This window comes from Macrobrachium rosenbergii, chromosome 39 (assembly GCF_040412425.1).
Source record: "Macrobrachium rosenbergii isolate ZJJX-2024 chromosome 39, ASM4041242v1, whole genome shotgun sequence".
Classification (NCBI taxonomy): domain Eukaryota; kingdom Metazoa; phylum Arthropoda; class Malacostraca; order Decapoda; family Palaemonidae; genus Macrobrachium; species Macrobrachium rosenbergii.
This window is the reverse complement of record NC_089779.1, coordinates 7,821,923-7,837,500: the sequence shown is the minus strand read 5'-3', so window position 1 is coordinate 7,837,500 and position 15,578 is coordinate 7,821,923. Positions and strand designations below refer to the sequence as shown.

Genomic DNA, 15,578 nt, shown 5'->3' with positions numbered 1-15,578 from the left:
AGTTTATTCTTTTTTCTGCATTTCTTTTTTCCTAATTGTCTACTTTCCCTACGGGGTCCTTAGGCTTGTAGCGTTCTGTTTCTCCGTGTGGGGTTGCAGCTTGGGTATCATATATAATGATAATGAGACTCCATCGAGTCGGTGGCGTAACTGGCACTCAATTAGTGGGGGCCTAAGTGGGGCCAAGATATTTTCTGGGGGTCCAAAGAAAATTACACAAAACTAATGTACCAGTTCTGTAATTAGTAAAATATACTATTCTTGAATATATATATCCATGTGAATTAATAATTAGTAAACCTGTATTTCAAATTATAGAGCTCAATTTTCAATTAATTTTCAACTCTCATATGCAAATGTATCAAATACTGTAGTAAGGGTTAAAGTTTAGCTACAAAGGGAATTTCAACTGGGGGGGGGGCAGTGGGGGCCAAGCATCTGATTGGGGGAGGGGGGGATTCCGGGTCCCCCCCCCCATAGCGACGCCACTGCATCGAGTCCATCTCCACTGTGTATGCACAACTTCCTGGGGTCAGTAAAAAAAATTAAATAAGCTAATCATTGGAAATAGAAAGACGTAAAATATTATGAAGTGATGATCGAAACGATAGTATACGTGGAAACACTTCATCGAGGATCAAGATTCCGCAAAGTCACCTCAACCTAACAACATTAGTCACTGTCAAAGAGCTTAAAGTTATCAACTTCACCGTACAAGGTAGCAACGACCACTCGTTATTCTGCCTTGCGTTTCCTCTTCAGTTACTTATTCACATTACGGCGTCTTTTATCGCGTTCATGCTGTTAATCGTTATTCACTAGTTTTTATTAACTTGACCTTTATCGAAGTGTATTCTTTTTTTGTTGCTGTTTCTACTACTACTACTACTACTACTACTACTACTACTACTACTACTACTACTACTACTAATAATAATAATAATAATAATAATAATAATAATAATAATAATCTTGGAAGAAGGCCCTCAATGAGGCAAACTTGGTTGAAAAGAATGACAATTCTTTGCATTCTTTTCAGCGAAATAATAATAATAATAATAATAATAATAATAATAATAATAATAATAATAATTTAAATCCGTACAGAGTTCTGAAAATGAGAGCTGAGCAGGTTCCAGATTTGGTTACAGATTTTAAAAAATTCTGACAACATTGCCCATAATAGTATAAGAGATGACAACAATAATAATAACCTTTGCGGGGAGGTGCTCTAGGAGCAAGAGCCCGTGCTGTCGTAAGACCAGCTCACTCAACAACAACAACAACAACAACACCACAATTACCTCCAACGCCGCGACCAGGGGGGTGCGGCCAGCTCTGTCTCCTGCGTTGATGTCAACAGTCTCATGCGAGGCCAGTTGCTGAACCACGTCCACGTGACCTGATTCACAGGCGAGACCGAGGGCCGAGAGACCGTCAGGGGTTAGGGCATTCACGTCCAGGGCCTTCACCTGAAGGAAAATAACAAAGAGACACGAAACTTACTGCTGTGGCACCGTTGGACGTGATGGCTAATGGTGTGCTGGCAAGTTACGCTGTGTAACTTGTCTCTGTGTCGCCAAAAATGACGCATGATGTTCAGGATAGCTTCGTCTAATATGGAAGGGGTTTTGTTTCGCTCAACATTCGAGCAAATTTCAGTTCAGGGAAACGGTGAGGAATTAGTTAATGTATTTACCCACCTGCAGAAGAGCTTTTATGATAATTCTGAATCCCAGCATCGCAGCCCACATAAGGGCAGTCAGTCCTTGGTCATCCCGTTTCTCTAAATCAATGCCAGGTGTCTCCACTAACGCCAGTGCTGCGTGCACATTTCCTGATTTACAAGAGTGCAGAAGTGCTGTGCACATTCTTTCGTCGCTTGCATTCAACTGAAACAGTATTGAAAAAATATGTATTAAATCACATCTCTTCACCCGCACTTCATTGTACATGAAATACTGAATATTTGAATTATCCGTAAAAATGACATATTTTTGTGATATAGGCCATGCTCACTATTGAATTACCTCTATAGCTTTAAAGGCCAGCAAAAGCTTGAGACTTGGTAGACCATCTGGGTACATAGCTGCATACATAAGGGCTGTCTTCTTTTCTAGTGTCTCAGCATTTATGTCAATGTCTGGACGTGCAAGAAGCAACATAGCTATGTCATAATGTCCATCAGCCAAGGCGCGAATCAGTGGAGTCTTTCCTTCAACATCTGCTATATTGATATCAATATCGTAACGCTCAAGCAGAGACTCGACAGCCTCTCTCGAACCCCGTTTCACCGAATACATGAGGGCTGTTGTCCTGAAGTCATCAGTATGATTTACACATAAATTTCTTCTACCACAAAGGAGCACCACAACACCAGCCTTGTTATTACGAGCTGCTAACAAAAGAGCTGAGTAGTTGCACTCTTTGCAAGTGAGGTTGGGGTTTACATCTGGATGGGAAAAGAGAAGCCGTACTATATCCTCATGACCCATCATACAGGCATACATTAGGGCTGTCTTGGAACCGTTATCTTGTTGATTGACATCAATAAGAGGGTGCTCCATTAGAAGTTTGACACACTCTAGATGACCATTCTTACAAGCAAGTATAAGAGCAGTGTGGCCAGCTGGAGTTCGATGATTAACAGCTATATGAGGGTGTTGGAGAAGCCGTTGAGTAGTCACAGTATTTCCTTGGTAACCTGCAGCTAAAATTAGAGCACTCTCCCCCAAGTTGTCTGTAAGATTGACGTCGGTCTTTTTACAGTCTATCAGCACCTCAGTTACTCCGTCATGGCCAGCACGAACAGCGAACAGCAGAGGGCTACAGCCATCAGTCGCTTTGATGTTAACATCTACTTTAGGGTTTCGAAGCAAAGCATCTGTAACTTCAACCATGCCTGCGATTGCTGCCAGTGAGAGTGCTACGTGACCCTCATTATCCCTTTGATTAACATTTACTTCTGGACACTTCATAAGAGTTGTTAAAGCTTTAACCTGGCCAAATTCTGCTGCTATCATTAGGGCTGTACGTCCCCTCCATTCAGTACTGTTAATAACAATATCTTCATGTGAAAGAAGCAGGCTGATGACATTAGCATGTCCATTACGAGCAGCAGCCATGAGTGGTGTATGTCCATTTTCATCCCTTTCATTTACGTCTAGACCTGGCACTAATAAGAAGACTTTGACAACTTCTGCCTGTCCACTTGCAACAGACCACGCGAAGGAAGTTTTACCAGTTTTTTGCCGCCAGCTAACATATGGTCCATTTTCCAGTAACTTGACTACATCACCTATGTTGTCCACTTGCATATCACTGACTGGGTTACTGTAACGGTGGGTCATAGCAGAAGGAGTATGAAATGAGGAATCTGATGAGGAGTCATCCACAGTGTCATCACTAATTTCATTAGCTAGCTCTGCATATCTCATGAGAAGCTGTGTTACATCCTTGTTTTTCTGGTGAGAAGCCCAAGTCAGTGCTGTGAATCCGTTTTTATCTTTATTTTCGACATCACTTCGTGAATCTCTCAGAAGTGTTTTTACTGCAAGCAGCTGGTTGCATCGGGCTGCCCACATAAGAGGTGTCAGGCCATCATAATCAGGTATGTTTGGATCTAAGGACTCGTATTGCTGCAGAAATTCCATGACGTGCGTTGATCCGTTCTTAGCTGACCAGGCTAAAGCAGTCATACCGTGGCCATCATTTTCATTGATATCTACATCTGGATGAGCAATAAGCTGTTTAACAACAGTTCTGTGACCATTGCGAACTGCCAGCATGAAAGCTGAGAACCCTAACCTGTTTTTTGCAGAAACGTTTAAATCTTTATGAGACATCAAAGCTTTCATGACTTCGTCATGACCATTAGTTGCTGCCATCATTGCAGGAGTGTTGCTTTCGAGGTCACCTAAATTTGGATCAATGCTTGGATGATTAAGGAGAATATAGGTGCAGTCTGCATGCCCAGACCTAGAAGCAAAGACTAGTGCTGTTCGGCCCTGGGCATCTTGCATATTAACATCGGTATCGTGGCATTTACAGAGCATGTTGACAATGGCTGAATGACCATGTTCGGATGCCCGCATGAGAGGAGTCACTTTGTCCTTTGTGCACACATTAACATCCGTGCCATCATGCTGCAGCAATATATTTGCCACTTCAACATGTCCAGTTTCAGCAGCCATGAGAAGTGGAGAGCGTCCAATTTTGTCTTTACGCTCCAGATTAGCTCCTCGCTTCACTAAGACCTCAGTGGTCTCAGTCTGTCCCACCGTGACGGCCCACATGAGGGCATCCATGCCGTCCTGGTCGACGGCATTTATATTGGCCCCTTCGTTCAGAAGCGCCTCTACGTTCGCAGCTCCGCCACCAGCTGCAGCCCAGAGCAGAGCTGTGGAGCCATCCGGATGGGTCTTGTCTACAGAGGTTCTGTAAGATCCCACGAGCTCTTTCACGATGCCATCGTGCTTATGAATGCAGGCCTTCATCAGCGCCGTTTCGCCGGCGCTGTTGGCCAGGTCAGGTTCTGTGTCCGGATGAACCATGAATAATCGCACAACTCCTGTGTGTCCTCCTCTCGCTGCCCACATCAAAGCTGACCAACCATCGTGATCCTGAAGTGGAATTGATATCGTAATTGATAATTACTGAATGGAAATGAAACGTTGTAAGTCATGTGTTGGGGAGGAATGTAAAATTTGATGTGGTACTTAAGATGAAAGTAAAATTGAAAGTGACGCTTAGTGGATGGAAATAACGATTTGTAAGTTATGCTTATTGGATGACAGTAAAATTTGTAAGTGATATTTAATGAACGTAAAAGTTACAAGTTACGATTAATGGATAAATGTTGATTTTAGAAATGGAGGAATCTTTCAACGATATATCTACCTTGTCCATGGACACCAATATAATCAGGTGATATTAATGTTAATTTTGATACCAGCAACCAGTTTGTCTCGAAAGGACTTGACTCACTGTAGATTATTTCTCTTTACAATTATATACGGGGTACAAGTATGTGCACACATGGGTACCACACACCAAACACCCGTATACAAAGTTATATAGCTTCATGCAAAGACGTCTTCATGCAAATATTATGTTAGTAAAATCCCATAAAAACTGGAAATAATATGAAAGAGAAAATATGCATGCTTTGACTCATTCTGTTCTTTTTAGTCTACTCGGTAAAAAAATTAAATAAAACAGCCGTCAACGAATTCGTGGGAACTTAACAGATGTCTTGATAATACGTCTAAAATGTACCAGCTGCTCGTTTGCTGAAGTTCACAGCTAATTGCATTTGACGTACTATATATATATATATATATATATATATATATATATATATATATATATATATATATATATATATATATATATATATATATATATATATATATATATATATATATATATATCAGCTGCTCGTTTGTTGAGGTTCATAGTTAAGTTGCATTTGACGTGCTATATATATATATATATATATATATATATATATATATATATATATATATATATATATATATATATATATATATATATATATATATATATTGCACGCGTGTTTGTGTGTGTGTGTATGCTTGCGCAAAGCACGCCCGTGCGCAGGTAGCCATGTACCCACCCTCACATGCACCAGCAACTTTGTGGATAAACTTGAATCGTCACTCATGGCGGAACGTAAATCCTTTTGCTCGTGACCAGAGTAAACTAAATCCAAAATGTTTAGGTCATTGAATGTGAGATTATTATAAACGATGTTTCAGATTTCACTACTTTCTGAAAGTGGCCATTTGTCGTTTTCTCGGGAGGAAGACCGAAGCGTTTACAGAAGCAAACTTGTTTACTGTTTAATCTTAGTAAAATATTAATCTGAAGTAAAGGGAGACGAAGGAAGAGGGGGAGGGGGAAGGGGGAGAAGAGATGGAAACTGATAGAGGTGGAGAAAACAGTAGGAAATGGGTCCAGCTATTTTTATAGATGGTACGAGTGGAAAAATAACACCTGATTGACATTTTTATTTTGTGCGCAAGCATTCAGAAAAATATGCCTCCGTATGTGTAACTAGTTATTGATTATGATAATGATCATCATGCACAGATTCTTACAAACAGAGAACGAGTTCAAGAACTCTCGGAAGAAGTCTCTCTAGAAAGAATTCAGTACAATGAGAACGAGGAAACTTAGCCAAGACAAACGAAGTCGGAAAGAATGACATGATGTCATTTGGAATAAAGTGACTGCAAGTGAATAAAATGTTCAATAAATAACTAGTGACCACAAGTAAATAAACAGGTAAATTAATAAACAGTGACTACAAGTGAAGAAAAAACTAAATAAATAAGCAGTGACTACAAGTGAAAAAGGCTAAATAAATAAACAGTAACTACAGGTGGAGAAAAGCTAAATAAACAGTGACTACAAGTGAAGAAGGAGCTAAAGAAATATAAATTGACTACAAGTAAACAGGTAGGTAAATAGTGACTACAAATAGACATGTAAGTAAATAAACAGTGACGACAATTAAATAAACAGTGGCAACAAGTGAAGAAAAAGCTAAATAAATAAACAGTGGCGACAAGTGAAGAAAAACCTAAACAAATAAATAGTGACTACAGCTAAATAAACAAGTAGATAAATAAACAGTGACTACAAGTGAATAAAAAGCTACATAAATTGGTTCTTAGCCACGTAAAATAAATCTAATCCTTCGGGCCAGCCCTAGGAGAGCTGTTAATCAGCTCAGTGGTCTGGTTAAACTAAGGTATACTTAACTTTACATAAATATGCAGTGACTACAAATAAGTAAACAGGTAAATAAATAAACAGTGACTGCAAGTAATTAAACAGATAAATAAATAAGTAGTGACTACAAGTGATTAAAGAGGTAACTGGATAAACAGTGAGTGCAAGTGAATAAAAAGATAAATAAACAGTGACTACAAGTAATTAAACAGGTAAATAGATAAACAGTGAGCGCAAGTGAATAAAAAGATAAATAAATAAACAGTGACTGCAAGAATTAAACAGATAAACAGTGACTGCAAATGGATAAAAAGATAAATAAATAAAGAGACTACAAGTAATTAAACAGGTAAACAGATAAACAGTGACTACAAATGAATAAAAAGATTAAACAGATAAACAGTGACTACAAGTGAGTAAAAAGATAAATCAATAAACAGTGACTACACGCAAATAGACAGTTAAGTAAAAGGCTTCTAGCCCACCTGAAGGTTGACGTGCGTTGCCGGGTGTTGGAGGAGAGCCGCTACAACCGCCTCGTGGCCCTGCCAGGCGGCGTACATGAGCGCGCTCTCGCCGAAGTCATTGTGGTGATTCACGTCGGCTCCCGCTGATAACAAGTAAGTCACCGCTGTTACGTCTCCCACGTCCGCTGCCTCCAGCAAGCGAGTCTCTGGGAGAATGTCAGAAAGTTCAGGAGGTGGAGATAGGGACAGTTATCGAATTGCTGGTAGCCCATAAGTTTGTTGTGACGGGACGGTGTTATTTGTCTCGTGTCGTCTCAGGGGTTGAAATTAAATAAATGGCAAGGAAAAGGAATCACCAAATTAAGTGAGGAAACAGTTTCAAGATATATAATATATTATATATATGTATATACATGTATGTGTGCATGTATGTATGTACTGTATGTATATATATATATATATATATATATATATATAAAACTATTTCATGAAATGAAATTTTGTACATTAATTAATATGCATAAAAACTCCCTCCACGGCAGTAAATAATGTAAATGAATGATTAAATAATAAACATAATTAACTTACGGTAAATGTATATAATTTTCAGTCAGTAGCGGTACACATCGAATTATTAAATAAATAAACTATAACGCATCTACTAATTTTAAATGACGGTACATGACGCAAATACCATTAATGGTATTCGAACTGCATTATCTTTCTTATCATATTGCACATTTCCCGGAACTGATAACGTCCTAGACTTAATTGGTTATTGTCTAAGATATGCAAATGGTCTCCATGCAGGCATTGATATTTTATCGTCAGTGGCGAAGCAGATCAGAAATTCATATGTTGATTATTTTTATTAATATTTTTAGAGCTTCCTTTATATTTTGCAATGTTTCCTTATCATAAAAGGTGAAAATTTTTTGGAGTGGAATTTCGAGTTATTTCTAGGTGGAAAGGTCCCGTCTTTGGTTTATATGGAGGCGCAGTGCAACCAGTAATGCTTTTCTGTTTGCGCCTTGTACTGCTATGAGAGAGAGAGAGAGAGAGAGAGAGAGAGAGAGAGAGAGAGAGAGAGAGAATATGCTATGAATGGTTTCGCTCCGATGGGGATGAGCATTATCCTTCAGCCTCTGCCGATTTCAATTATGATTATGATGGCACATATTTTGACGGAATACTGATTACTCCCATCTCTCTCTCTCTCTCTCTCTCTCTCTCTCTCTCTCTCTCTCTCTTTCATAACTGCGACTCCTGACGTTTGACTAACAACCAAGTACTTATTTTCACTCCTCAGGTCAACAGAGGCATACATGGTTTTTAAGGGAACGCACCCTTTCCATTCCTTACCTTGTCCGTTTCGGGGACTCAGGACAGAGAGAAAAATCTTATGTAAACTGAGATAAATATTTTTTTTTTTTTTATTTCCAAAGCTAATTTCTTCTCTTAAGAATATAGTCAGAAAGCTCTGCACTTTCTTCGTTGTCAAGGCCTATCCTTCTTTTTCCTTTATTTTTTTTCCTCGGTTCTGGACAAGAATAGGGATTTAGCTCTCTTTTCCATTGGCCTCTGCTTTTCAATGAATAAATTCATAAGCGAATCAGTAAAGGTTGAAGACGGATTGTACGATCTATAGTAGCTCTTTGTTGAAAACAGAATACTTGCTAAAGAAACATTGCAGGAAAGATTACCTTGAAGGCTGTTGATAACTTGCCATGTTAAGTTAAATGGAGGGATTTCATTATCACTGCTGGCTAACAGTATGGATTAATGACTGATGCAGGTTAATGATAGTAAATTGATCAGGGGAGGCAAAACACCAAGTTGGCTTGAAGGGTCACAGAGTCCCATGATTTTTATGCGATGCTGCCACTGGTCCCTAATTTGGTGTCTCTGTCGCTGTAGTCATTGTACTGGACCCCCCTGGTGGACCCTGGTTCCAAACAGTCATCTTTCATTAATGCTTCCCTGTCGACGAATTGACAGCATACCTTGGCGTTAGTAGATTCAGCTTTAGTTTCCTGAAACCTTGTATGGTGTCGAATTCTTTTTCCTGCAAGCACGGGGAAAAATCTGATTCCCGAAGTCAAGTAGTGATGTTTGCTCGTTTAATCATGAACACGCACTGCATAAAGCTTAATCTAATAAAAACATGGTCTGGTGGTATACGAGTCCTAATGTATGATAATCAGATAGAGTCACATTCAAAGAAGGTTCCGTAAACTTGCTATGTGAAGTGCTATGATTTGTCAACAGTTACAGTGCTCATGATGACATAAAAATCTGCACCATTCATGGGGAAAATTTTGAGATTAGTAAACGAGGACTTGCTAAAGAAATAATAATAACAGATATCAGGAAAGCAACAGAGAAAGTAGCGCAGTAATTTTGCGATCCACGTTATAAATAGGTGTCCGAAGTGTTCACATGCTTACTAATAAGCCGGTGGTCAGAAATTTATCACCTTTACAAATAGTCACTGAACGATACCTGAACATGAGACTCAAATAAATAAACAGGACTGATCTTTAGTGATAGCTTCGTCTTCTTAGCTTAATCCTTAGTCGGGGTCGCTGTATATGATAAGCCCTTTCCAGATGTTTCTCACCCTCAGTAAATGACTTATTCGCTGCTAAGAATATCACTATAAAACTATAAACCATTAACCGAGCCCCATTCCCGAAGAAATTTTTGCAAACACTTTTGCACCCCCATATATCCAAGAGTTTTAGGAAATCGAGAAGTTAAAAGTTGCTTGCATGTTGGACGTTGCCTTTACAAACATGACTAGTTCCTCATTGGACGGGTGGATACCGTTCTCGGCTAGCACTCTGCTGCCCCAGCGTTCGATTCTCCGACCGGCCAATGAAGAATTAGAGGAATTTATTTCTGGTGATAGAAATTCATTTCTCGTTATAATGTGGTTCGGATTCCACAATAAGCTGTAGGTCCCGTTGCTAGGTAACCAATTGATTCTTAGCCACGTAAAATAAATCTAATCCTTCGGGCCAGCCCTAGGAGAGCTGTTAACCAGCTCAGTGGTCTGGTTAAACTAAGGTATACTTAATTTACAAACATGACTTTTATCTGTTGTCGACTAATTTGAACTAATTGGTTCCAGAGGTCTTTTATTCCTCACACTATTGGACTGTGGAACAGTCTTCCTGTGCAATTGGAACCTCTAAAGTTCAAGTAGAGATTCAATGCATTACTACCCTAAAACAATTCTCCTTGTATTTTACTTAGATTTTTATCTATTTTTTTTATCAGCTTGCTAAATTAGTTTTTCTTCTTATGATTCACGGTGTCTTAATTTATGCTGTTACTAAGAGGCTGAAATGCCTAGTTTTTGTTAGTTTTTGTTTATTTCTTTGTTGCTTTCTTAGCAGTGACAGCAAAGTGTCAAGTCTGGATTTTTACGGGAATCTTAGTGCATCCAACTCTCGTGACTGCCAGCAAGCGGTTAAATTTGAGAGAGGTTATTGTTAGAGGTCACTGTTTAGAGGTGGATTATTAGCTTTATTTCAAGTGATTCAGTTTTGTTGATTTGTTATTAATTACATTTCTGTCTCCCTTACCTTTAGCTACTTCCGTCATTTTCTAGGTGTTACAAATACAAGGAACGGCATACCATCACAGTAACGCCAGTCGTAACCGGTCAGTTACTTTCTGTAATACATGAAAATAGGTAAACAATTCCTTTGCCACAGAATTCCCACAGTCTACACTATCTACAGGTTTCTGTACTGGTCGTGCGTAACTTATTTCAGCTTGGATTTAACCACTCACGGTGCCGGCAAGTATTTTTACCTCAGTCACGAAGACGGTGAATTCCGAGAGAGTATTTCCTCTTCAAAATGAATAAGAATGCAGTTTCGGAAGTATTTTCCTGTCAGCATCAATAGGAATAGTTTCCAAAGAAGTATTTTCGTGTCATCATGATAGAAAGAAAAAGTTCCATAGGAGTATATTCATATGACCGTCACGGAGCCATTAGATTGCAAGAAAGTGCTTTCCCGTACACTGTATGTAATATAAATCGCAAGAGTTTCCAAGACAGTATTTCACATCAGTCACTTAGAAAGTAATGTCACTTCTATATCAGTCAGAAAGCTTTTAAAGTGGTATTTTCAGTACAATATCCCCCAGAAAACGGGGGGGTGTTCTTGCCATTGTTTGATAAGCTGGCAATACGTCTGAGCAGCACGAACTCTTGCCTTTCAGAGCAGATCTTATGATCCCCACCGAGATATTCACTTACTGTTGAGCGATCACCGCGTTTATACAGCTCTGCCGCGCTGTCCTCCGCACTTCTTTGGACATAATTCTCCTCTCAAGATTTCAGTCACGGCACCCATTCTAGTCTCTCTTTGGTCACAATTCCTGAGCTTTCTAAGAAGAAGGAGAACAATGCCATATCTCGGACCCTCATTTGCTCACTTGCACAACCAACGTCACGCGTTGCTTACTTCCCAGGAGTTAGGATAACATACCTGTCGTTTGTTTTGTTGAGAGAGAGAGAGAGAGAGAGAGAGAGAGAGAGAGAGAGAGAGAGAGAGAGAGAGAGAGAGAGAGAGAGATAACATACCTGTAGTTTCTAAGGTCAGATAGAGAGAAAGAGAGAACAAGAGCCATCCTTACCTTTGGAGACAATGCCCACGGTGCTGAGCGCCCTCCGGAAGACATTTCCCTTGGACCTCCTGATCAAGGTTCCCTTGCCTTTGCCTGGCCCAGAAGCCACTACAGCAGCAGCAGCTACCCCCGCAGCTCCTCCTGTAGCTGCCACAGTCCCTGGTGCGGTTGCATTTACCATCATTAGTTTCCTCTTTCGTTTCGTCTGGCTCTCTGATTAGCTTCCACTAGGAATAAAAGTCCTTTTACGAACCTTAGTACAGTCTTTTCGCAAATGCTAAGTTTCCAGACTCGTCACTCTTCCGTTTCGATAAAATCGTCACTTCTGGGTCAGTCAGCATCTGACTTGCTTTTCGATGCGCCATTGTTTTTATCTATGCAGTGAGAGATATCATTCTGCCTTCTTCGTTCACCATTTTATTACTCCTTTCTGTTTCCAGCTTTCCACTTCTTGGCTTTGTCACTAATAACAGCTCGTCAGTACGTTTGTAATTATGTGCCTTGTAAAGGTAGCCACAAGCAAATCCGTAGCTGTCGTGGACCACAAATAATAAACAAAAGAAACCAAAAATACCAAAACGCCAATAAAATCACAGTCACGTATATCAGTTCTGTCACATGACGTCACGAACCATGCCCTGGAATAGGAAGGATTCTGATTACGGCTGAGTAAATCGAAAATAACAGACACTGCCCTGCATGAATGGTGGAAGTCAATTGCCGTCTCCGGAGGTGCCCCTGTTAACAAGAGCAGAGGCAGGAACTGAGCGAGAGGCGATTTAATAGAGCCCAGCCCATTATCTCTCCTCAGAGATAAGACTTCGATTCAGCTATCTCTATCTCTCAGTCTCCCTGGCCTCAGCTGACCGAAGCTGGTTTATGTTTATTGGTATTTCTGCTGTTTTACACTGTTCTAAGTGCATTCAGAACTTCCTTCACTGAGGTCTTGCGTGCACGTTACTAATCGGGGCGAATATTATTCGACGGAGTTGCCCACTGGGATCTGGCACCGTCGAGTGCTGCTGCTTCGACTGCTCTGGTTATCAGAGAAAATGAATAGGGGAAGGGGAATGTTGGGGGATGGGTGTTGGATGGGGGGATGGGGGATAAATACCTGTATCATGTGTCACGTTATCTCGAAAAGCGATATGTGACCAAACGACACGTTATAATCACACTCTTTGGTCTCTTGGCAATTCCGTCAATTGAAACAGTGCTGACAAATTATCTTTAATGTACATTAAACCATTTTTCTTTCGTTTTTTATCACAGAATATGCTTTCATTTGTCAATTTTTGACATTACGTTTCTTGTCTTCATCAGCTGTCATTGAACAAGTATGAGAGTTAAAGTTATTAAAGTACACACTTACATTATTATGACTGTTCCTCGCCGTAATTAAATCAGAAGCTTTCGTAGCAATGTGCTCTTTGCTTATGGCAAGCGCATCAGAGCAGTGGACGTGAATGTACTGCTTGTTCCTTTCCTTATCGTTTTACAAACAGATCTACCCAGGAGTAAATCATACCTTTTCCTTTTCTTTCGTAATGTGTATAGATGGTTGGATTATATATATATATACTGTATATATATATATATATATATATATATACAGTATATATATATATATATATATATATATATATATATATATATATATATATATATATATATATATATATATATATATATATATATATATATATATATATATATATAATGCTTGTGTGTGTGTACGCATACGTGTGTGTTGTGTGCATGCTGTAGTATGGATGGTGAATGATTGGAAGCAGTAGATTTGTACAATTATAATAAGTTGAATTAAAACATGAATTGCAGAACAGGCGTAGCATGTAAGGTAAGCAGGATTTGTGCGAGAGATTAGAAAGGAGTAATGAGTGCATTGAATTTATGAAGGTACTCCTGATCATCTCTCTTCTATGGAAGCGAAGTGGTTATGACAAATGCAAGTGAAGGGAAAAGGCGAAAGCTGTAGAGATGAAGTGTTTGTGTGGTACCTGTGGCATATGAAGTGAAAGGGCGAGGAATGTTGTGGTAAAATATCTAGCATAGACGAACGTAGGGACCAGAGTTTTTTGAGATGGTTTTGTCATGTGGAGAGAATGGAAGATGATAGGACAGTGAAAAGAGTGCGCAGTTCGGAAGAGGAGAACCTAGAAAAGGATATCTTGAAAGGAAGTGACTCAGCATCCAAGAAGCGAGAGAGTACATGGAAGAAAGAGGTGAATGGAGATTGTGTGTATAGTAGGGGGTTCGATACACTGCTGATGAGCATCCTGTGTAGGTTAGTGAAGCAGCTAACATTATGGGAGTTTTCCAATCAGGGGGTTCATTGACGATTCTGCAGTTAGAGTATGAAAATGGTAGTGATTATGTCTCGTCTTTTCTCAGGAGCCACCCCATGTTAGGGGAAAGAACGTAATGTTAAAAATGTATATACATATTTATATTAATTTAAGCAGATGGGTGGATAGATGCACAAACAAGTATGTGTTCTCAGTTGTCAGATTGCATTTTTATATGTGTATACACACACACACACACACACACACATACAGTCTCATATGCAGGGATGTATACTTCATTTTTTTTCCTAAAATAATTTATAAACCAGAAAGGATTTACAGCCTTCTTTCTTGATACATAAAAAAGCTTTCATTCAGTGCAGATATCTAATAACTCATACTCGTGTATATATAAACACACACACACACACACACACACACACACACACACACATATATATATATATATATATATATATATATATATATATATATATATATATATATTCCTAAAATTTCAGCGTTTAAATATGAAGTTTTCGTTATTGTCTTTTGCCGAATCTCTTGAAGTTATGGAGTTTTCACCATCATCTTTCATCCAAAGTTCTCAGGGTTCGTGCTTTCTACTTATCTTGCGGAGTACCGTCTTTATATCACCATTATTACGTGCATCATAATCCTGATTCATTTTTGGAGGTGCTCCTTTTCGCCTTCATTTGGTTCACCCGAGAGGCCCCAGTTGTATTTGATTGTTACACCTTTTAGTAATCTTGAATAACTCGTTATTCCGTATCACAGCAGTTTTCTCCTTTGCCATAGTTTATTCAACTTCGTCATTTTCAGATACATTCCTCTTTTTTTTTAATTATCTGCCATCTTATTTTTTATTTTTCTTATTTAATATTTGCTTATTAGCTTCCGAACGGCTGTCTGTTTTCGTTAATCATTGGCATTTCTTTTATTATAGCCCTTCTCTGCATACCTCAGCTGGACTTTGAATCAATGCACATTTGATATGGACAGCCTTTCCCGCCTTTTCCTCTTTACCATGAAGTATATATCCAATTCTTTTCTATATCTCATTTCGTGAGCTCATGTACATAGTGCTGTGTCAGATGTTGCGCTGAGGTGCATTTCTTTTGTGATATTATCACACAGCCACCATATTCAGTGAATTTCTAGAAATCATTCATTAGTGAGATATTGAGAACATTATACTACCTTTTCATTGAAGCTGTTATTTCGAGGCTTGCTAATTCTAACTTAAGAAAAACAGAAGGGAAGAGTGGAAATGAAACGAAAGAAGACTTTTATAACTGTACCAGATCGCTTAAGGAGTTACGCAAATAAGAGCAGGTAAGAGCTAGCTTTGGTAATAGACTGGAAGTGAACAGTTTTATCA

General features: G+C 39.1%; 2 protein-coding genes across 2 annotated transcripts in view; one reads left to right on the top strand and one right to left on the bottom strand.

Moving 5' to 3' along the window:
• Positions 1–12,908, bottom strand: part of LOC136825702 (serine/threonine-protein phosphatase 6 regulatory ankyrin repeat subunit B-like) — a 26,419-nt gene extending 13,511 nt beyond the window's left edge. The window contains exons 1-5 of the mRNA XM_067082447.1: positions 11,880–12,908; positions 7,245–7,432; positions 2,031–4,622; positions 1,704–1,892; positions 1,305–1,472 (exon numbers count right to left, since the gene is read on the bottom strand). Coding sequence (XP_066938548.1) covers positions 1,305–1,472; positions 1,704–1,892; positions 2,031–4,622; positions 7,245–7,432; positions 11,880–12,054 — 3,312 coding nt within the window. The 5' untranslated portion in view covers positions 12,055–12,908. The remainder of the gene's footprint in view (positions 1–1,304; positions 1,473–1,703; positions 1,893–2,030; positions 4,623–7,244; positions 7,433–11,879) is intronic.
• The window catches only part of LOC136825703 (ribosomal L1 domain-containing protein 1-like), a 170,950-nt gene that overhangs the window by 119,907 nt on the left and 35,465 nt on the right, over positions 1–15,578 (top strand). The gene's annotated exons all lie outside the window — the stretch shown is intronic.